Source organism: Rhinopithecus roxellana, chromosome 3 (genome assembly GCF_007565055.1).
Source record: "Rhinopithecus roxellana isolate Shanxi Qingling chromosome 3, ASM756505v1, whole genome shotgun sequence".
Lineage (NCBI taxonomy): Eukaryota > Metazoa > Chordata > Mammalia > Primates > Cercopithecidae > Rhinopithecus > Rhinopithecus roxellana.
Genome location: NC_044551.1, coordinates 9088603 through 9112820, shown reverse-complemented (window position 1 = coordinate 9112820; position 24218 = coordinate 9088603). Strand labels below are relative to the sequence as shown.

The window sequence follows — 24218 nt, the reverse complement described above, 5'->3', positions numbered from 1 at the left end:
AAATCAAACTGGAAAATCCATTTAAACACATTGCTTACCCCTAAATATTCATAGGAATAATAAAACAAATTAAGATAAATGTACTAAAGTAAGTTTATTACTTTATGTAAGGATGATTGAGAGTGATGGGATGTAATAAAAACAAATGCACAGTATTGTTATGATAATCACTAACCATCTGAAAAAGCACTCCATAAAACAGTGTTTTTTTCCAGAGACAGTGTCTGACTCTGTTGCCCAGGCTGGAGTGTAGTGGATGACTGTAGTGCACTATAACCTTCAGCTCCTAGGCTCAGGTGATCCTCCTACCTCAGCATCCCAAGTAGCTGGGGTGTGGCCACCATACCCAGCCAAAACATAAATTGTTAAATACCAGTAATTAAATTTGGTTTTAAAAATACCTGCAGTATTTATTTTTTAAAACTTTTATAGTAGCCATTAAATGTAGTGTAGTATATAATTTTCAGCAGTAAGTAATATCAACTGACATTTCATTTTTACTTATCATTGTTAAGCTTTTTATTGTAAAAAGTGTCTTTAAAAAAATCAATGGCGTTAACTGGTTTCTCAAATTTTTTATAAATATAATAGCAAGATATGGTAGTCAGTAGAATAAGAAAGGAGTTGAATAAAATCTAAGCAGTGAGGCTGGGTATAGTGGCTTGTGCTTGCAATCTCAGCACTTTGGGAGGCCGAGGCATGTGGTTCACTTCAGCTCAGTAGTTAAAGACCAGCCTGGGCACCAAGGCAAAACCTTGTCTCCACAAAAAAATACAAAAATTTGCTGGGCATGGTGGCGCGTGCCTGTTGTCCCAGCTACGTTGGAGGCTAAGGCAGGAGGATCACTTGAGCCTTGGAGGTTGCGGCTGCAGTGAGCCGTGTTCATGCCACTGCACTCCAGCCTGGGCAACAGAGTAAGGCACTATTTCCAAAAAACAACAAAAAAATCTAAGTACTGACATGTTACTCATGAAGAGGCAATTACAGACAACAAAACAGAAAGGATAGGACAGGCAGACCAGGAAGGTTGGGAAAAAGGCTGCTGGTACAGAAGTTCAAATATATAAATTCACATGAGTACAGTGCAGCACCCAAACAGAATAAAGAACATGAAATTATTTAAAAAAAAAAATATGAGCTGGAAATATTTCCTAACATAAAGAGAACCCAGAGATTTCATTCACTCATTGATCTGACGAAGATTATGTACACTTGTCCATTAAAAATGCACACAGGCACTAACCACAATATTGTAAGTATTTCATGAACTCCTCCCCATGTATCTCATTTTAAGGATTCCTGGTCAAGACAAAGCAATCTGGCTGAGGACTCCCAAAGCAGCAATAGCAAAATTGCTTTCTTTCTCAGCATTTATGAGTTAGAGAAAATTCTTAGGGGAGAAGGGTACTTTTCTGCCTTTGACATTCTCAAGTCACATGACCTAAACCTCAAGAAGAGCTGGAAGTAAAGGGATATAGGTGGTAGGGGATTTTTTCAGCCACAGCTACTGCCACTGATAACTAAGAGATGAGTCTGTGATAGGAAGGTCTCAAAATGAAAAATGTATGCCACAGGATTATTTCTTGAACTTAGTAACATCAGCTGCTTTGCAGTGAAGATCTTACTTTAGACTGTACACTCTTTTTGTGCCTTTTTTATTCTATACCATATATATTATCTATAGGAGAAAAAAGGAAAATAAAAACTAACCAACCAAAATTCCAAGATCAACTGCTTCCCAGGGGCTTATCAAATGCTATTAGAAAAAAAATGAATAAAAGGTATAATACAAATATCTTTTTGATAGTGAGGATCTAAGGTATACTTTGCTAGACTGTGTGATTTTAATGATTCAGGATGTGGTTCTCTAGTTAGGAGTATCTCTGGAGAAGTATCCTTGAGTAAAATGTTCTAGACTTATCAACAGTTAAGTCAACGGTTTTCTGATTATCTAAGTCACCATTCCATGATGACTTTTTTTTTTTTTTGAGACGGAGTCTCGTTCTGTCACCCAGGCTGAAGTGCAGTGGCACGATCTTGGCTCACTGCAACCTCCGCCTCCCAGGTTCAAGCGATTCTCCTGCCTCAGCCTCCCGAGTAGCTGGGACTACAGGCGCCCGCCACCACGCATGGCTAATTTTTGTATTTTTAATAGAGAAGGGGTTTCACCATATTGGCCAGGCTGGTCTCGAACTCCTGACCTTATGATCCGCCCACCCCAGCCTCCCAAAGTATAGGGATTACAGGCGTGAGCCACCCCACCTGGCCTCCATGATAATTTAATTAGGTATCAAATAGACTTATACTATCAATGATCCATATTAAATTTTACATCTTAATGTCCTTAAAAATGAAAACATAAAATACTGCAGTTTGAATAAAATGATCACAAACCAAGAAGCAATGAGGCTATATTATTAAAACCAGAACCAATTCACAGATGGAATTCCAATAGCTTTACTTCTTCATATATACTTATTTACTTACTATCTTCATAGGTGATCCCATTTGCTTCTTCACTCCAGTCACTCCAGTATCCCTTACCATCTTCCTTCATACAGCGAATCCTAAACACATATTCTGTAAAAGGTTTAAGGTCTTGGACAGTGAATGAAGATCGGGTGGATGCTGTATCTTCAGGAGGAATCTGAAAAAAAGCAAATCAACCAACAGAAAACCTCAATTAGTAAGGTCTTCTAAGTTGTGTTAAAATTTAGAAACTTTTTTTTTCTGCGGCACAGCCTTGCTCTGTTGCCCAGGTTGGAGTGCAGTGGTGCAATATTGGCTCGCCACAACCTCTACCTCCCAGGTTCACGCGATTCTCCTACCTCTGCCTCTGAGTAGCTGGGACTGCAGGTGCCCACCACCACTCCCAGCTAATTTTTGTATTTTTTAGTATCAATGAGGTTTCACCATGTTGGCCAGGCTGGTCTGGAATTCCTGACCTCAAGCAATCCACCTGCCTCGGCCTCCCAAAGTGCTGGGATTATAGACGTGAGTCACTGCGCCCAGCCTAGAAACTCTTTTTATTTATTTATTTTTGAGACAGAGTCTCCCTCTGTGGCCCAGGCGGGAGTGCAATGGCGTGATTTCGGCTCACTGCAACCTCCGCCTCCCGGGTTCAAGTGATTCTACTGCCTCAGCCTCCTGAAACTATTTTATTGAAACAAGACTAATACATTAAACTCAACCTCTGGAGAGAAATAAGTGTAAGTTAAAAAGCAGTCCAAATCAGTAAAGTTATTAGGTTTGAGGAGTATGGAAACATCTATTATCTTTCCTTTTTTCCCTTTATTTCTTCCATAGGGCCTATAGCTTAGGATTTCTGCAGGCAAGAGATGGCACACTCCATTTAGAATAATTCAAGGAGGGCTTCATAAAGGGACTACGTACAGAGTATACGGATCCTTAGAGAGTGCAGTTAGTACTGTGGGGCTTAGAGCTGTTTCTACCTCTAGGCCCAAAGGGATGAGGAGAAGTACCAGAACCTGAAAGAAGGTCAGCTAGAGAGGGCTGTCTTGACAGGCAGTGACCTTCAGTTGAAAGACAGCCAGCCGGGTGCAGTGGCTCACGCCTGTAATCCCAGCACTTTGGGAGACTGAGGTGGGTGGATTACTGGGGTCAGGAGTTCGAGACCAACCTGGCCAACATGGTGAAACCGCATCTCTACTAAAGATACAAAAATTAGCTGGACATGGAGGTTACAGTGAACCAGGATCACGCCATTGCACTCTAGCCTGGGTGACAAGAGTGAAATTCCATCTCAAAAAAAAAAAAAAAAAAAAAAGAAAGAAAGAAAAAAAGACAGCCAGTTCCCAGGAAGAAGCAGGGAAAATCAACATGCCAATTTCACTGTTCTTCTATCTGTCTTCTCTCCTGTCTAGTCCCTTCCTTCCATTAACCAGTCATAAGGAAGCTACAAAGAATGGGAACCCACAGATGAAATCTATACAGGTCAGCATGACACAACAAAGAGAAGGGTACAGTATAGATGTGGATGGGCAAAAGGAAGATATCCAGCCCAAACAAGAAAAACAAAAGTTTTCCTGGCTTTTAAACTTGGCTTTCAGATAAAAAGAGGAGATTAAATATAGATAAATAACGGGTCACATCACTCTAATAATTTGATATTGGATACAAAATAAATGTCAGTCTTTTTTGTAGCACTGAATTAAGATTCTGTACTTAATATCACATTTTGAAGAACTTCGGGTATGTATATTCTCTGTACAACATGAAGCATTAATCCAATTTTGTTTTATTGCTTTTTCTGATTGTATTCTCAGCCCTTTAATAAGCGGGGTAAGGAGACAAGTAGTAAAGTCATCAGCCCAATTCCCTTACAAGTTCACTGTGACCAGAGCAACAAAAGCAAAGACATACTGTTTGTGATAAATGGAATCAAAACAGAGAAGAGTATGGATAGCTGAACACTATGGTGATAGCCTTTTTAAAAGCTCCAAGTATTTCTTTCGCCGGCATCGTCATCTTTGGGTATACTATCCTTTTCAGTCCTACAAGTTCCCTACCAATCCCTTCCTCTACCTCAGTGGTTAACAAACTTTCTATAAAAAGGTAGATAAAATATTTACTAATATTTTAGGCTTGCAGGCCAGATAGTCTCTTTTTAACTACTCAACAATTCCATTGTAGAATAAAAATAGAGACAGTATGTAAAGAAATGAGTGTGGCTGTGTTCCAATAAAACTTTATTTACAAAAACAAGTCACAGGCTGATTTTGGTGAACTACGGCACACCAATCCCTACACTAGCTACCTTATCCTTATAATCTCTTTATTTTTGCTCCTCCACTTAATTTGCTTATTACTTGTGTTCTTTGTATCTCACATCAAAAATGCCATTTCTAGGCTGGTAGTGGTAGCTCACATCTGTAATCCCAGCACTTTGGGAAGCCAAGGTAGGATAAACGCTTAAGGCTAGCAGTTTGAGACCATCCTGGGCAACATGGTGAGACTCCATCTCCACAAAAAAATAATAATAATTTTAAAAAGCCAGGTATGGTGGTGCACACCTGTAGTGACACTAAGGCAGGAGGATCACTTAAGCTTAAGTTTGAAATTGCAGTGAGCCAGCGGCCTGGGCAAATGGACACCTTGTCTCTAGAAGAAAAAAAAAAAAAGCCATTTCCTATCACCCTATATCATTTTCATGTTTTACTTAAAGGTTACTGTATTTAGCAAAGCTGTATTTTCTATCTGGATACCTTCCTGATTCCCCTTGTTTGAAATAAAGACCCAGAAGAGGTGTCAAGGAAAATATTTCACATAACCAGAAACTTAAAGACATTTAGAAAATGACTGAACCTTTTTAAGATTAGAGGGCTGAAAGGACTATTTGAACAAACAGTAACTTTCAATTTACCTGGCTCCAAGTTGAGGCATCTTTGGTCCTATATTGAATGTTATATTTTAGTCTTATAACACTCTTAATACTTGGGTTGGTCCATGTCAATTTTAAGATACTAGACAGTTCCTCTGAGTTGATCACTGATAAATTATGTGGCGGATTGGGCTTCACTGAAAAATAAAATAAATCCTAAGGTTTACTATGCTTTACAATTTCATATAGAAACTCAAATATACTGTTTATATTGTCCTTCCTTTATTTTACAATATTCATTTATCCTTACCAAATGAACTAAATTCTCTGAAAATTATGCTATGCTATATACCTCATAATGTAAACAAAAAAGACTTCCAAGGAATCTTCAGTTTTCCTTGTTAGTTTACTACATTTGTTAATCTCTTCAGGTTCATATGTCAAAAGACAAATACTTATGATATCAAATTTTTAAAAAAGAGAATAAAAATGGAACATACATACTGTAATTACAATGGTGTAAGATGTTTGAGAACAGAAAATATTCAAAGTGAAAACAGCTGTTAAGTATGGTTGGATTATGGATATTTTTCTTTTTCCCAATTCTATTTGATATTATTGATAAAATTACTTCATAAAAATCACTAAGATAAATAAATGCTCATTTCTACATTAATCAAAATCTAAAATCTACATTAAAATCTAAAATTTTAAATCTAAAAACTACATTAAAATCTAAAAAAATCTAAATATAAAAACTAATTTATAAACTACTACAGTGTCAAATAAACTCTCAAATTCAAGCTTATAACTACCTTTATATACAGGATCAAAATTGATATGATCTGACGTAACCTTTCCAAGGGCATTCTCTGCTTCTACCCAGACTTCAATGTTGACAAAATACACAGTAGAATAATCAACAGTGCATGAGGTGGGGGTGTCACGTTTTGCTTTGCAATCAGCAAACTTGTGTGTTGCCCTAAATACAAAAAATTGAAGAATCAGTCATTAAAAACACATCTGAAAAAATCAGAGTGAAAAAAATTACTTGCAAAGAATTTGATGAAAGACTTAGATTGTTGTAGCAAACTTTGCAATAAATTGTTGATCACTAACAAAATTTCTTAAAAATTAACCTTTCTTTAAAATTGACTTTGATCTGTATCTTAAGACATAAAATTATTTTCAAATTTGTAGTCTAAAAATATTGTGCTTTAAAATTTTATGCTCCATCCCCACTGATTCCTCTCCAAAAATTATCTATTTCCTTGTGATCCCAGTGTTGTTTTTTCTTTTTCCTAAAACAGAACCCTTACTGTACCAGAAATTTCTTTAAGCACAATATGCTAGGTGACAGGAGGTTGGGGTAAGAATTTCTATCACCCCTGAGCCTTTAGTCTGAGAGCTAAAATCTCTTAGCCTTTTTCTAGTCAAACTTAGGCAACTACTTTCTGATTTCTATCACTATGGAAAGTTCCAAGAAATATTACTATATTTATTTTTAATTATATAAATTATTCCTCAATTAAAAATATTTATATATAACAGTTTTTAAAAATAGAAGGATAAACCAAACCCCAAAGTGAACCAAAACAAAAACGGTCAGCCTCTAAGGAGAAGGAAATAAGGCAGAGGATTCAGGAACAGAATATAGACTTTTCTGAACATGTCTTAATACTATTAATAGATTTGACTTTTTGGATTGTTTTATATAATTATTAAGAAAAATTCCTAAAAATCAAAAGCAAAAAGAAACATAAGAACTTGTGTACTGAGGACGTAGTATAACCACATAGAAAGGAACTATTCAAGTAACATTAAAACACAGTAATTTGACTACTACACATCCTTCATAGAGAAAAACAGTCTTAAAACCATTCTTAGTAATCATTTTGTTGGTGCTAATACTGGTATTATTATTCTGCAGCTGCTGTATTAACCATAGGATAAAGCAAATTAATAATTATGTTAGCGTTGTTGTGAACTATGTTTTTCAGTTCATAAGAAAGAAGATGTAGATGTCAGGTGAATGTAATTATGTAAAAACCTATAGTCCTAATTTTAAACTGAAAATATTAGTATGAATTCGTATTTTTAAAAGCTGTATTATATCTCAAACCACAAAACATGTCCCAACTCTTTCGACTGAAAAAATCTAAACACTATGACAAACCAGTAGTGATGAATTCCTGTAGTACCCAGATTGTAGTCTATAAATATTATTTCACACTAAATGAAACCAGAGAGTTTTGGGAAAAGGTTGATTCCAGGTCTGGGTGAGGAAATACATAAGATGAGCCTGTAAAAAAGCATGTTGTATCAAAGAGCTATTAAAGGCTAAGAAAGTTGTGTTAAGTGGTGGTGGGTGCCTATAAACCCAGCCACTCAGGAGGCAGTGAGCCAAGATCACGCCACTTCACTACAGCCTGGTCAAAACAGCAAAACTCTTGTCTCAGAAAAAAAAAAAAAAAAAAAAGGATGAATGAGCCAATTTGAATAAAGTGCCACTGATCAAAGATGGGACAATCCATAATGAATTAAAACACAACAAATATGTTTAAATATAAATTCATAATGAGAAAGAAAACCCTCATTATCTACCTTTGGAGGATACTAGGTAATCAACTAATTATAAAACTGGTAATTAAGGAAAAATATTAAACCTATCTTGCTTCTCTTATCTGAACTGTACTTCAGTGTAAACCACAGCTGATAAAGGCAAGTTTTTCTTTACGTATTTCAGCTAAAACAAACAAAACACAGAATACCACAGTTTTGTAATTTACATACAAATTATAATCAGGATGACAGCTCAAAGCTGTAAGGGAAATACTAGTGGGAAAACAATATGGTTAAATTTTGGAAACATTCTGTTGAGTTATAAAACTTTTCACAAAAGAGTATATACTATATAATCTCATTTATATGAAACATTCTGTAGCAGGAAAAAATTATCTATGGTGAAGAATATCAGACAGGTAGTTGCTCATGGGGTGGGGCAGTTGCTGAGACTGGCTGGGAAGGAGCAGGAGGGAACTTTCTGGGTGTGTTAGTAATGTTCTATGTCTTGATACTGATTTGAGTTACACAGGTGTCTGTACTTGTTAAAACTCACTGAATGATACACTAAGATCTGTGTTTTCACTATATGTAAACTTTATCTGAAAACTATACTGAACTCTAGTTCATGTAAATACCGAAGTGATTAAGAATGAGGTATATTAATGACTGTAACTCACTATGAAATACTGACGTGATTAAGGGTGAGGTATATTAATGACTGCAACTCACTATGAAATACATAAAAAAGATCGATTGAGAGATAGAAGGATGCATAGATAAACAGGTGATAAAGCAAATACAGTAAAATGTTAATTGTAGAATCTAGGTGATGGGTATGCAAGAGTGTTCACTGTAAAATTCTTTCAGTTTTTCTGTTTGGAAAAAACAAATGGGAAACTTAGTAAAATAAAGGAATAAGGCTGACAACACCCAAAACCACTGCTCAATCTTAATATCAGAAAAAAGAAAAACAGTGAAACATTATCTGGTCGTTCCTGATAGAAGTACACATCACTCCTACAAAATATTTTTTTTGGGGGGGAAAATATCAAACCCAAATCTGATGAAATTTGTATATCTAACAGCAATTTTTTGGAAAGAAAAAGACAAGGGGGTCAGGCGTGGTGGCCACGTCTGTAATCCCAACACTTTGGGAGGCGGAGGCAGGCAGATCACGAGGTCAGAAGTTCGAGACCAGCCTGAACAACATGGTGAAACCTGTTTCCATTAAAAACACACACACACAAAAATTAGCTGGGCATAGTGGCACACGCCTGTAATCCCAGCTACTCAGGAGGCTGAAGCAGGAGAATTGCTTGAACCTGGGAAGCTGAGGTTGCACTGAGGATCACGCCACTATACTACAGCCTGGGTGACCAGCAAGACTCCATTTCAAAAAAAAAAAAAGACAAGGGAATATGTTAAACAATGTAGTGTATAACAGTTTAACAACTGAATTGTAAGGAAAAAGAATAGAACCTATAGTTCAAGAGACACATGACATAAATTCACATATACACATATTTATGAAACAATGGGGGAAATCAACACTAACTGAAAATGTAATATTTTATATCTGAGTGTAACAATGGTATGTTGTTATGCTTTTTTTTTAAATGTCCTTATCTTTTAGAGATGTGTACTGAAGTATTTTCAGATGAAATGATATGATGTCTGCGATTCTCTCTTCAAGACAATATGGGCAAAGAGTACCTTTGAAATAAGACTGGTCATGAGCTGACCAGTGTTGAAGCTGAATGATGGGTACGTATGGGTATTTATTATACTATTCTTTCTACTTTATTTATTTATTTGTATATTTAGAGATGGAGTCTCACTCTGTTACCCAAGCTGGACTGTAGTGGCATGATCTCGGCTCAGTGCAACCTCCACCTCCTGGATTCAAGTGATTCTCCTGCCTCAACCTCTGAGTCACTGGGATTACAGGCACCTGCCACCATGCCTGGCTAATTTTTGTATTTTTGGTAGAGATGGGGTTTTGCCCTGTTGGCCAGGCTGGTCTTGAACTCCTGACCTCAAGTGATCTGCCTGCCTCAGCCTCCCAGAGTGCTGGGATTACAGGTGTGAGCCACCACGCCTTGGGGATTACAGATGTGAGCCACCACGCCTGGCCTCTTCTTTTATATTTATTTGAAATGTTACAAAATAAAGAATTAAATGTTTTAAAATAGCATTTAATATTATTACTTGGTAAAATAAAAATTCCAGCAAAAATGACTAACTTAATAAATCTAACATGAAACAAATTTAAAATAACATACCATTCAGATTTTAAAGTGAAGTTTGTCTCCAAGTGTGTTTCCCTTCCACAACTCCACTCACACCTCATTTTCTTTCCCTCATTCACAATGCAACTCAAATTTTTAGGTTTTTCTGGAGGCACTAAAAGGGATTAATTAGCATCTTTCAGAAAGCTTTGTATCCACAAATATTATGCAATTTATATACTACCCAAGGCATTTGCGATCTAGATTAGATGAAAAACTCAAACCCAAGCAAAAAGTATGGCACAATGAAAGGTAGATGAAAATTTCTTTTCTATCCCAACTCTTACACTTCTTTTTCGGTAGTAATACATATACATCCATCCTAACTGTCATCAACTGGTTTGCTTCACATTAATTTTTGACATAAAATCAACTTTCATTTATAACTGGAAAAAATATCAACTGATTTCTCCATTAAGTGTATTTTTAAAAGTAATATTTACATATGTTTGTAAGAGGCAATTAAGTAGAAGTCAAAATGATTCATTTGTATTTCTCTTCTTATTGCTTTCCCAAACTCTGCTGGAAGAAAAGCAAATGCCAAAACAGTAAAGTCTGGGTGATCCACAAATTAGATAATCCACTTTTGGATCATAGTAAGTTAATTTTGTTTACTTTGTTACTCCAAGGCCAGGCACAGTGGCTCACGCCTGTAACCTCAGCATTTTGGGAGTCTGAGGCAGGTGGATCACCTCAGGTCAGGAGTTTGAGACCAGCCTGGCCAACATGGCGAAACCCCATCTCTACTAAAAATATGAAAAATTAGCCAGGCGTGGTGGCTTATGCCTGTAGTCCCAGCTACTTGGGAGGCTGAGGCAGGAGGATTGCTTGAACCTGGGAGGTGGAGGTTGCAGTGAGCTGAGATCACACCACTGCACTCCAGCCTGAGTGACAGAGCGAGACTCTGTCACCAAAAAGAAAAAAGAAAAAAAGAAAAAAAAGGATTTACTCCAGTATTTGTTCACTTTCTTTAGGTAGCTGCTTTACATGTGCATTTTCTCAGCAATTAAGGGATACTGAGAATTACCATCATTATGTCAATTCAACAATACTTTCTTGTGGTGGGGGGGTCTCGTGTCAAGTATTTCTCTAGTAAACTGAAACTGCTTGACTTTCAGGAAAGACAGGAGACTTGTAGTTCCTACTTCTAAGCTTATTTTTAAAAAACCAAACATGTCCAAGTCACTAAGTCCACAATTACTACATTTTATAAAGATGAAAGGACAACATTAAAGATGCGGTTCAATAGTCATGACAAAGTCTGAAATAAGACAGAAACAAAACTTACAGCCTGAAATTATTGTGATTCCATAAACATTCTGTTCAAGCTGTCCGAATGTAAGGATGTTGCAAGTGAGCTGAATATTTAATGAAGATATATCTGTAAAGGTGACACTGGATGCTGTTCTGTTTATGATAGTATATTGCTCCTTAGGAATAGTAAAATGGTTTGTTTTCCAGACAATGTAGTTAGCATTTACATGAAAATAATCCATACATTTTTCCTTTAGCACACAAACTGCAGTGAAATTAGAATGAAGTTGTACAACTGGAGATTCAGGACTGATATAACCACATGGATCTAGAAGTTCACCTAAAAAGGAACAATAGAAAATATATAAACGGACTGAATTTTTGTGGTACAAAAAGATATCCAGCTGGTAGCACTCAATGTAGAGTCCCTCAACCTTCACTAAAATATCCCTAAAGACACAGAAAAAGACAATGTACAACTGAAAATTAATGTGATTGGAAATTAATGCCTGAGTTTGTAAAGAAATATACAAATTATAAGGATAATGGAGCTGAATTAAGAAAAACCCATTCATGCTTTATAGTCCATGGTATAAACTATTTCTTTAAGAAACACAGACTGCCTGCAGCATGATTCATACTTGCCCCGCAACCTATACTGTCCCTCCATTTAGACCCCAGGTCTAAACTAAACTCTCCAGAAAACAGGCAGTGGTAGTCTCCTCCACAGTCCTGAATGCTATTGTGGAGTACAGTTGGGGTCACAGACAGACAGTATACATTGTCCACACATCAAAACTCTGTAGATAACAAAGGAAACAGCAAGGGACCAATACAAAACAGGAAGAATAGAACAAGATGGCCAAATAGTTTAGTTTTAAGAATAAATGCATGGGCCCGGGTGTGGTGGTTTACGTCTATAATCTCAGCACTTTTGGGAGGCCGAGGCAAGAGGATCGCTTGAGTTCAGGAGTTTGAAACCAGCCTGGGCAACATAGGGAGACGCCATCTGTACTAAAAATAAAAAAAATTAGCCGAGTATGGTGGTGCACACCCATAGCTCCAGCTATTCGGGAGGATGAAGTGGGATGATGGTGTGAGCCCAAGGGGTCAAGGTTTTAGTGAGCCACTGCACTCCACCCTGGACAATGGAGTGAAAATAAATGCATGGGATAAGATCCCCTAATTAAAAACAAAGAATCAGCTTGACTAACATGGTAAAATGCCATCTCTACTAAAAATACAAAAATTAGCCGAGTGTCAGGGTGGGCACCTGTAATCCCAGCTGCTTGGGAGGCTGAGGCATGAGAATCACCTGAACCTGGAAAGTGGAGGTTGCAGTGAGCTGACATCAGGCCACTGCACTCCAGCCTGGGAGACAGAGTGAGACTCAGTCTCAAAAAACAAAACAAAACAAAGCAAACAAAACAAAACACAAAGAATCAGATCAGGTAAAAAAAAAAATTAAACACAACTATACACTTTACCTATCACCTACTCCACGTCGATGACATCTCAATCCCTATCTGTAAGCACTAAACCCCCATGCCCATTAGACATATACCTTCAACAGCCCATTAGACATATATCTACCTGAGATATCCCATAGCTATTTTTAAATGAGCATGTCCAAAACTATATGTATCATAATCTTTTCAAACTTACTATTTTTTATTCTTATTTCTCTGCCTCTGCTAACACTACCACTCCCATCTAGACATCTAGGCCAGATACTATGTAGTCATCTTCCAACATCTCTCAGCAGCCTCCTCTAACTTCCAACTTAACAATATTGCACTTTGTTGGTTCTATATGGTTAATAAGCATCCAACCTCTTCTTTACAATGCTACTTTGACTGCTGAAGCACAGGGCACTATATTATATCAGTCTGACCTCCTTCCAGTTTATCTTACATACTACTGTCATGGTTACTGTTCTAAAATAATTATGACATTTTTCTACTTTAAATTATTTAGTGCCTACCTATTATCAAGACAAAAGTCCCAACTATTTGACATGGTTTCATTCTTTTTCTCTAGCTTCAATGTCCACAATTTTAAGGTAGCTTTCCTCAATGAATCCTATTTGCTGTAGGGTTCCTGGGTAGTTACCCATGAAGTTTTTTTGAGATTAAAAATTACTAGCCTGGGCAACACGGCAAAACCCCACCTCTACAAAAAAAAATACAAGTATTAGCCAGGCATGGTGCACATGCCTGTAGTCCCAGCTACTTGGGGGTGAGGGTCAGGTGCTGAGGCAGGAGGACTGCTTGAGCCCAGGAGGTCAAGGCTGCAGTGAGCCCAGGAAAAATTAAAAACAGTTTTTGCAGTCAAAATTGTATCCCCAAATGGAATTCCAGGACCTCTCATAAAGCTTGTAAAATGCAGAGCTGGAATGTGTATTTCTTTGTTTCAAACTTATAATGTGGCCTGTTTATATCACCTTGCTGTTATTTATACATGTCTACTGTAAATCTTAGTGCATATATTACTCTCAATTTCCAATAGTATGGTCCTTCATCTAGTGGAGAATCTCTACTAAGTTACTCTGTGATACTGGGTCAGAACTTACAACTCCCTAGACATCACTTTATTCTTTGGCAAAATCATTTGTTAAACTTTCTTTAAAGTAATTATAGGGACGTTAAATATGAAATATACTCTAGAGTACTAAAAACATAAGACATAATTAGAGACTCAATATGATTAATTTTTACACATAGAGTAAGAGAAATATTAAAAATGGGCAAATGGGTTGGGCACAGTGGCTCACACCTGTAATCCCAGCACTTTGGGAGGCCGAGGCAGGTGGATCACGAAGTCAGGAGATCAAGGCCATTGCGGCTAACACGGTGAAACCCCGTCTCTACTGAAAATACAAAAAATTAGCCAGGCGTGGTGGTGGGCACCTGTAGTCCCAGCTACTCGGAAGGCTGAGGCAGGAGAATGGCATGAACCCAGGAGGCGGAGCTTGCAGTGAGCCAAGATCACACCACTGCACTCCAGCCTGAGTGACAGAGTGAGACTCCACCTCAAAAAAAAAAAAAGGGCAAATGTTCCGTTTTTCAAAGTGAGACACAGCTTCACTAAAACCATCCCATGCCAAATTAATCCCATTTCATAGGGCTACCAGGCTGAGATTAAATTGTAAAAAGAAAGTATTTCAATTAAGAAAGGTATCTGATAAAGTTATTTTGAATGTTTATAGGGCAAGATGAAAAAATGTGAATTAGAATACACTATAACTGAGTCGGACGCGGTGGCTCACATCTGTAATCCCAGCACTTTGGGAGGCCGAGGTGGACGGATCACCTGAGGTAAGGAGTTCTAGACCAGCCTGATCAACATGGTGAAACCCTGTCTCTACTAAAAATACAAAAATTACCCGGGTGTGGTGACCTGCACCTGTAATCCTAGCTACTCAGGGGGCTGAGGCAGGAGAATTGCTTGAACCTGAGGGGCGGAGGTTGCAGTGAGCTGAGATTGCGCCACTGTACTCCAGCCTGGGTGACAAATCGAGATTCCATCTCAAAAAAAAAGAAGAAAGAAAAAAAGAAAAACAAAGGAAAAAGAATATACTGTAACTGATATTACAATGAATATTAAGATATTACTATTTTGCTACTTTTATAGGTTCATACTCATATTTATATTTGATTACCCATATATAAAAATATTGACTAAGAAAAAAGTCAATCAGAGGGTGGTCTTAAGTAGAATATGCTGAAGTGCATGCCCTCAATTCTTGGAGAAGACTGTATTTTAAGAATGGCCACACCTACATATTTATCCCATCCCACATATTCTTCTTACGATGTCACGCACACTCTTTTCATGAAGAGGTGGGGACTGCATTTCCCCAACCACATCAGATCTGTATGGGTGCCTTGTGTCCACTCCAGCCAATGGAGTGTGCTATGAGACTTCAGAGGCTAGATCATTAAAAGAATACAGACTTTAATTAGCTTTCTTTCTCTCTCCTGGGATATCTGCCCTTAGAACCCAGTCACACATTGTAAGAAAGCCAAGGCCATAAAGAAGAGGCCACGTATGGTGTTTTGGACAATAGCCCCAGCCTGCAGATACCATCAACAACAGACATATAAGCGAAGGAGTCTGCAGATGACTCCAGCTCCCAGTTTGAATACTGCAGCTGAAGCCCCAGACATTGTACAACAAAGACGAATTAAGTCTGATTGTGCCTGCCTATCTATAGTCCTGTCCTATACAAACCATGAGAGATATTATTATCATTTTAAGCCTTGAAGATTTGGAGTATTTGTGAGGGACCAACAGGTAACTAATGCAGTCCTGTTATTTTCAACATTTTAATCCACAACTTGGGAAAAGATAGACACATGTGCTTATCAAATTAGCAGAGGACAGGACTACAAACAACTGCTAACACTTCAGATGAAAATGCTGGGATTCAAAACTATGTTGAAAGAGTAGAGTAACAGGCTAAAACTGATAAAATGAAATTAGCAATCCAGGAAATATACCCTATTTAGGTAATAAGAAACATACATAGGGTGAGGGAGAACTAGTTTAAGAGTAACTCATGTAAAAACCACCTGAGAATTTTCACTGATCACTAGCTTAACATGAAACAAGGGTATATCTCAGCTACCACACAGTTACATAACTTTATAAAAATGATGTTCACATCAAAGTAAGTATGAAAGCCACTGTAGTCAGACTGGTTTTGGTATATTACATTTATTTTTTTCATAACGAACTTTTTATTCAAAGACAACAATAACCTTTATAATAAATATGCAGTAACTATCATTTTTATAATGCTTATTGTAGGCCAAGCACTGTCCACATGTTTCCTCTATATTAACTTATTTTTGGTTGCTTTTGAGACAGGGTCTCACTCTGCCACCCAGACTGGAGTGCAGTGGCACAATCTCCACACACTGCAACCTCTGCCTCCCGGGTTCAAGTGACTCTCCCACCTCAGCCTCCCAAGTAGCTGAGACTTTCAGGCATATGCTACCAAGCCCAGATTTTTTTTTTTTTTTTGAGACAGGGTTTCACTGCCACCCAGACTGGAGTGCAGTGGTGATCTTGGCTCACGGCAACCTCCACCTCCCAGGCTCAAGTGATTCTCCTGCTTCAGCCTCCTGAGCAGCTAGGATTACAGGTGTGTGCCACTACCACCTGGCTAATTTTTGTATTTTTAGTAGATACGGGGTTTCACCATGTTGGCAAGGCTAGTCTCGAACTCCTAACCTCAAATGATCCACCCAACTCGGCCTCCCAAAGTGCTTGGATTACTGGCATGAGCTACCATGCCTGGCCTCTATATTAACTTCTTGAACCCTCACTAATAATCCTAGGAGGTAGTGACCATTATTATCACCATTTCATAGATCAGGAAATTGAGGCACAGAAAATAACTGACCAAGGTCCTATAGCTAGTAAGGGGGAGAGCTGGAATAGTATTATTTATATACACACACACACACACACACACACACACACACACACACACACACGTACAGATAAGTATTTTTTACGAGACAGGGTCTTGCTCTGTTACCCAGGATAGAGTGCAATGGCATGATCATGGCTCACTGTGACCTCGAGGTCCAGGGCTCATGATTCTCCTGGCTCAGCCTCCTGAGTAGTTGGGACTAGAGGCGTGACATGTTTGAATCAGTGCCCCCACCCAAATCTCACGTCGTATCATAATCCCCAGTGTTGGAGGTGGGGCCTGGTGGAGAGGCGATTAAATCATAGGGGTGGATTTCTCACTTGGTACTGCCTCGAGATTGTGGATGAGGAATGAGTTCTTGTGAGCTCTGGTCATTTAAAAGTGTGTAGCACCTTCCCTTTCTCGCTCTCTTCCTCCTGTTCTCGCCATGTGAGATGCCTCACTACCCCTTTGCCTTCTGCCATGATTGGATACTTCCCAAAGCCTCCCAGAAGCAGATGCCACCATGCTTCCTGTACAGCCTGCAGAACTGTGAGTCAATTAAACCTTTTCTTTATAAATTACCCAGTCTCAGGTCTTTCTTTATAGCAGTTTGAGAATGGACTAACACTTAGCTAATTTAAAAAAAAAAAAAGAGAGAGAGAGATGGGGCCTTGCTTTGTTGACCAAGCCGGTCTTGAATTCCTGGACTCAAGTTATTTTCCTGCCTAGGCCTCCCAAAGTTCTGGGATTACAGGTGTGCGCCACCATGCCCAGCCAGTATTCTATTTTAAATGTAATACAGGCAACTAAGTGAAGAATCAGGAAGGTAATCAGCATGCACAGGGTTAAAAGCCAGATCCTATAGAATGACTGGATATCTGGGTAACTGTAGTTTGGGGACGAGGACTTAGAGACACAGGAAAGCAGCCCTTCAATACTTAAAGAGCATGTAGTATGAATGATGTAAAACTTAACAAGATTTAACAAATTTTCTCCTATTTACTGAAAAACAGAACAACCCACACACTTTTTTCCTTCTCCATTTTAAAGTTATTATTAGTATTGATATACAGCATTTAAGATTACTGAATGACTGTTAACAACTCAAATTATACAAAAACAGATTATCGAGAATATTTTTATTAAAATCAATTTAAGATATTATTCTCTTGATTATCCTAGAAATAATATATGAACATAATAATTAAACATAAGCTTAATTATCTAATAATATAAAAATATATATACCTAATTTGTGAAGTTAGAAGATAGGGTATTTCATGAACCTTACCTATTGATTCAGTGGTGAGAAAAATAAACAAGGCTGGCACTAGCCAAGTCTGCCACGTCAACATCTTGTGCGGCTATTTCTGCAACAGACACATGTAATATTACTTTTAATATTTTTTCTCTTATATACACATAATTTAAGATACAATCTCGTTTCCACGCTATAGCTATGTTTCTAAAAGGTGGTAACATTCTTATGAGAATGTAGAAAACTTAAGTTTTCACATTATTTTTCTTTATTTCCACTGAAGTTATGGCTATGGAAAACACTGCTAGAAAACATAATCTATACTTTAAGGTTAATTAAAAGAGATATCTTGTTTCTTATGTGAAGTCCTGTATTAGTAAATAACTGTGAGGTTAAGAACTTCAGAGTGACAAATCTCACCATAATATGTCTCCTTAAAAGATACCTGACAAACGGAAAAAGCAGTCTGTAATTCATAGCACGGTCAAAAATTTTCCCTGATATATAAAGAATGCCTACAAATTACTAAAAAATTCTATCACCTAATAGAACAACAGGCAAAAAGATTTGAATAGTTTATAGAAAAGGAAATACAAGTAAATCAAGCATACGAAAAGATACTTTCAACCTCACTCAAAATGAGAGATTAAAAACTATAACTATTCAGATAGGAACGCAAAATGATACAGACACTCTGGTAAACAATTTGGTAGTTTGTTACCAAGTTAAAAGCACACCATAAGACTTGGTATTTCCACTCCAAAGAGTGTACTCCCCCAAATAAAAACATATGCCCACACCAAGACTTATACTCAAATGTTCACGGCAGGTTTATTCTTAAGTCCCAAACTGGAAACAATCCAAATGTCCACCAAATGCTGAACGTATAAACATACATCCAAACAGTGGTAGAGGCATAGAATACTAATCAGCAAACAAACAAAAAAGAGTATGAACTAGTCATAGATGCAGTAGTATAAATGAATCTCAAAAGCATTACACTGAATAAATGAAGCCAGACACGACAGGCTATATATTGTATAACTCTATTTACAGGAAATTCTTTTTTTTTTTTTTTAATAAGAGATGGGGGTCTCACTATGTTGCCCAGGCTGTCTCAAACTCCTGCGCTCGAGTGATCCTCCTGCCTCAGCCTCCCAAAGTGCTAGGATTACAGGCATGAGCCACTGTGCCATTGTGCCTCGGAAATTCTTGATACGGCAAAACTAAGGTGACAGAAAGCAGATCCAGGGTTGCCTAGGGCTGAGGTAGAGGCAGCACATGAAAAGGGGCATAAAGGAAATCTGGAGTGATAAAAATAGTCTATGACTTGATTGTGGTGGTAACTATAAGACTCTATACATTTGGCAGGGAGCAGGTGCTCACGCCTGTAACTCCAGCACTTTGGGAGGCTGAGGTGGGCAGATCACTTGAGGTCAGCAGTTCAAGACCAGCCTGGCCAACATGGTGAAACCCCATCTCTATTAAAAATACAGAAATTAGCTGGGCATGGTAGCAGGTGTCTGTGATGCCAGCTACTCGGGAGGCTGAGGCAGGAGAATCGTTTGAACCCGTGAAGCAGAGGTTGCAGTAAGCCTAGATCACGCCACTGGACTCCAGTGTGGGCAACAGAGCAAGACCCCTGTCTCTCTCTCTCTCTCTGTGTCTCTCTCTCTCACACACACACACACACACACACACACACACACACACACACACACACACACAAATGAGCCGGGTGTGGTGGTGTATGCCTGTAGTCCCAGCTACTCATGAGGCTTGAGGTAGAAGAATTGCTTGAACCTGGTGGGCAGAGGCTGCAGTGAGCTGAGATCGCACCACTGCACTCCAGCCTGGGCAACAAAGAGAGACTCTATTTTTTTTTTTTTTTTTTTTTTTTTTTGAGACAGAGTCTCGCTCTGTCACCCAGGCTGGAGTACAGTGGCACGATAAAGACTCTATTTTTTAAAAAAAGACTACATTTGTCAAAATTCACTGAATCCTGTGTCAACTATTTCAAAGGCACTGAGATTTTACCTTACTTTCAAGCTAACAAATCAGCCTAACACAGTGTCATGGATACTGGCAAAAGGCATGACATTTTTGAGTCAGAGACAAAGGACTGTATTACTCATAACAGTAGTCAGAGTATCAGCATTTTCTTGTGCCAGCTGCTTGAGTCCCAACTGCCACAGGGCACTGTGAAGTCAGATGACACCTGAACAGGCTATTTCACAGGAAAGAAAGACAGACCTTAAGTAACCCCAGAGTTGAAAAATCTGCAGGAAGCATATCTGCCGTTTACCCTAGAGGGAGACATTATCTCTATCTTTGAAGACTGTAAGTAAACCTGTCCTTTGCTTCATGGCTCTGAGAGTCTGCCTTCCAACATTCTTTAAAAGGTAAGTTGGCCGGGCACGGTGGCTCACGCCTATAATCTTAGCGCTTTAGGAGGCTGAGGCAGGTGGATCACGAGGTTAGGAGTTCAAGACCAGCCTGACCAACATGGTGAAACCCCGTCTCTACTAAAAATACAAAAATTAGCCAGGCGTGGTGGCGGCCGCCTGTAATCCCAGCTACTCAGGAGGCTGAGGCAGACAACTGCTTGAACCCGGGAGGCGGAGGTTACAGTGAGCTGAGGTCACGCCACTGAACTCCAGCCTAGGCGACAGAGCAAGACTCTGTCTCAAAACAAAGTTCAGAAAAAAGGCAGCCATCAGGGGTTTTGCTGATAAGAAATGCAGAAATGTTAGACTCATGGGTTTCCTATCAAGTTGTAACTAAAAAATGGTGAATGTTATTGTTTATAAATTAGACCTTAAAAACAAAATCCGCCCAGATACGGTATAGCCAAAAGAAATGAGTGCTTAATACCTCCAAAGACATGTACAAGAATGTTTACAGAAGTTTTATTCAAAATAGATGAAAAATAAAATCAACCAAACATCTATTTAAACACTAGGATGAATTACGGTATATTCAAGTAACTGAATCACAGCAGTGAAAAAGAGTAACAGATACATGCATCATGGACGATTCGCACATATAATACAGAATGAAAGAAATCAGACAGGCTGGACGCAGTGGCCCACACCTATATTATCAGAACTTTGGGGGGCTGGGGGGAAGGACTGCTTGAGGCAAGGAGTTTGAGGCCAGTCTGAACAAAATAGTGAGACCCTGACTCTACAAAAAAATTTAAAAAGAGAAAAAAGGCAAGAAAGTATGTGCTGCATGATTTATTTTATAGAAGTTCAAAAAGAGGCAAAAGTCTACCATGTTTGGTGACAGAGGTCAGAGCAGTTGTTTTTTGTGAGGAAGTGTATAAAAGGGGACATTCTGGGTGCCGAGCATATTCTTTATCTTGATCTGGACAGTGATAAACTCACTGAGCTGTACACTTATGGGTTCTATTTTACAGTATGTAAAAAAAGGTAAATAAACCAAAATCATCCCAATACCATTCTTACATATTATTGTTGGTAAAAATATAAAAACCCAAAAGGTATCAACAGGGTGTTATGAAACTAAGCAATAAAAGTACTGTTACACACTACAGGTTATAGCGTAAATTGGCATAGGCTTCCCAATACATTGTGCACTTTAAAAACTGTCAGTTTCGTTGTTTGTAAATTAGACTTCACTTAAAAACAAAGAAAAAAGCTCTACCCAAACAAGGCAGAGAGCCAGTTTGGCAGTATCAATCAAAATTAAAACACACACATTTGAATCTAATGATTCTACTTTATCCTATAGATATGAACAAAACAACACAGGTACAAAGTTATTCACTGCATTGTTTTTAATAGTAAAAGGTTGAAAAAACCTAATTATGATGGGACACTAAATTATGGTATACCAAAACCAAGCAAATGTAAATACTTGTAGCCATTTAAAAAAAAAAAAAGAGGATGCTCTATATGTACAGAAACATAAAGTTATCTAAAATACACTGTTACATTGTTAAGGTACAGAACAATGCATATGCTGTTATTTGCAGGCAAAATAACACATAAGAAAACAAAACACACATTCGTTTCTTTATATATGCATACACTATCTCTAGGAGGATAAAAGTTCAAATACTGGCTGTGACAGGGTATTTGAGAGATCAGGGTGGGAGGGAGACTTTCCACCATATACTCTGCAGCCTTCGAATGTTGACCATGTGAATCTTTAGTACTTATGTAAAAAATGAATTTAAATTAAAAATACTTAATGTTGGCTAGGTGCAGTGGCTCGCGCCTGTAATCCCAGCCTTTGGGGAGGCCGAGATGGGTGGATCATCTGAGGTCAGGAGTTCTAGACCAGCCTGGCCTACATGGTGAACCCCGTCTCTACTGAAAATACAAAAATTAGCTGGGCGGGCGCCTGTAATCCTAGCTACTTGGGAGGCTGAGGCAGGAGAATCGCTTGAACCCGGGAGGCAGAGGTTGCAGTGAACGGAGATGGCGCCACTGCACTCCAGCCTGGGCAACAGAGTGAAACTCTGTCTCAAAAAATAAACAAAATAAATAAATACTTAATGTTGAAACTATTGGGTACTATGCTCACTAACTGGGTGACAGTTCAGTCGTACTCCAAACCTCAGCATCACACAATATACTCATGTAAGCTGCATATGTACTCTCTGAACCTAAAAGGAAAGCTAAAATTATTAAAGACAAAACACTTAATGTGTAATTTTTTTCTTCTCAATAAAACTATTAACTCTTCTTGAGAAATGGCTTCCTAGTTCTACACTTGGAACACAATATTGTTTTATTAAATATACATACTAACTTGATTTTATGCACTCCCTAATCATGTAACAGCTTGCCAGCATGCCCAGCTAATTTTTAAAAAAATTTTCTGTAAAGACGGGGGTCTTACTATGTTGCCCAGGCAGGTCCCAAACTCCTGGCCTAAAGCGATCCTCCTTCTTTGGCCACCTGAAGTGTTGGGATTACAGGTGTGAGCCACTGTGCTAAATCAAATGTACTATATTCTTGCAACAAAGCTGCTCCAGAACAAGAGGTCCATGAAAGAATTTATGATTACTTCAAAGCAATTAGATTTGTTTGAGTAGTACCATGGAACACAAGTAAAGGGAACTAGGCAAAGGTAGATTTCACATTTCACATTTAGAAAGTAATCTTTCCTAATTTTTAAAAGATTGTCATGGAGAGGTGATGAAGAAACATCTATTATGGGACTTGATTTCATAGTCCAAACCTAAAAGATGAAGACACAGTAACACTATATAAAATATTTTATGCAATACAGGTAACTTCACTTGGGGCTTGTTTAAAAATTGAAAGAATTGGCCGGGCGCAGTGGCTCAACCCTGTAATCCCAGCACTTTGGGAGGCCGAGACGGGTGGATCACGAGGTCAGGAGATCCAGACCATCCTGGCTAACACGGTGAAACCCCGTCTCTACTAAAAAATACAAAAAACTAGCCGGGCGAGGTGGCTGGCACCTGTAGTCCCAGCTACTCGGGAGGCTGAGGCAGGAGAATGGCATAAACCCGGGAGGTGGAGCTTGCAGTGAGCTGAGATCCGGCCACTGCACTCCAGCCCGGGCAACAGAGCGAGACTCTGTCTCAAAAAAAAAAAAAAAAAAAAAAATTGAAAGAATTATGGCCGGGTGCGGTGGCTCATGCCTGTAATCCCAGCACTTTGGGAGGCCAAGGCAGGCGGATCACAAGGTCAGGAGTTCAAGACCAGCCTAACCAATATAGTGAAACCCTGTCTGTAATAAAAATACAAAAATTAGCCGGGCACAGTGGCGCGTGTCTGTAGTCCCAGCTACTCAGGAGGCTGAGGCAGGAGAATCACTTGAACCTGGGAGGCGGAGGTTGCAGTGAGCCAAGATCACGCCACTGCACTCCAGCCTGGGCGACAGAGTGGACTCCATCTCAAAAAAAAAAAAAAAAAGAGAGAGAATTCACAGTACTTTGCTTATTTTTTCCCTCCTTTCCTTCTGTTGACAACAATACTTAATTTAAAATTCTATTAATAGCACTATTGCCTCACCTCTTGCAGAGTTTTCTAGGCATATATTATAACCATACATTGTATACACTATCCTTCCTTGAAATCTGCA

At 38.6% G+C, this 24218-nt stretch overlaps 1 protein-coding gene across 2 annotated transcripts in view; it reads right to left on the bottom strand.

Annotated features, from left to right (window-relative positions):
• The window catches only part of IL6ST (interleukin 6 signal transducer), a 58460-nt gene that overhangs the window by 22200 nt on the left and 12042 nt on the right, over window positions 1-24218 (bottom strand). Inside the window, exons 3-8 of one of the 2 annotated variants that reach the window (XM_010386463.2) lie at window positions 18165-18243; window positions 11483-11788; window positions 10189-10309; window positions 6157-6323; window positions 5384-5538; window positions 2488-2647 (exon numbers count right to left, since the gene is read on the bottom strand). In XM_010386463.2, the coding sequence (XP_010384765.1) occupies window positions 2488-2647; window positions 5384-5538; window positions 6157-6323; window positions 10189-10309; window positions 11483-11788; window positions 18165-18228 (973 nt within the window). In that variant the 5' untranslated portion in view covers window positions 18229-18243. Of the gene's footprint in view, window positions 1-1710; window positions 1757-2487; window positions 2648-5383; window positions 5539-6156; window positions 6324-10188; window positions 10310-11482; window positions 11789-18164; window positions 18244-24218 lie in introns of those variants that run through there. The other variant, XM_030927044.1, reaches the window with a different exon arrangement.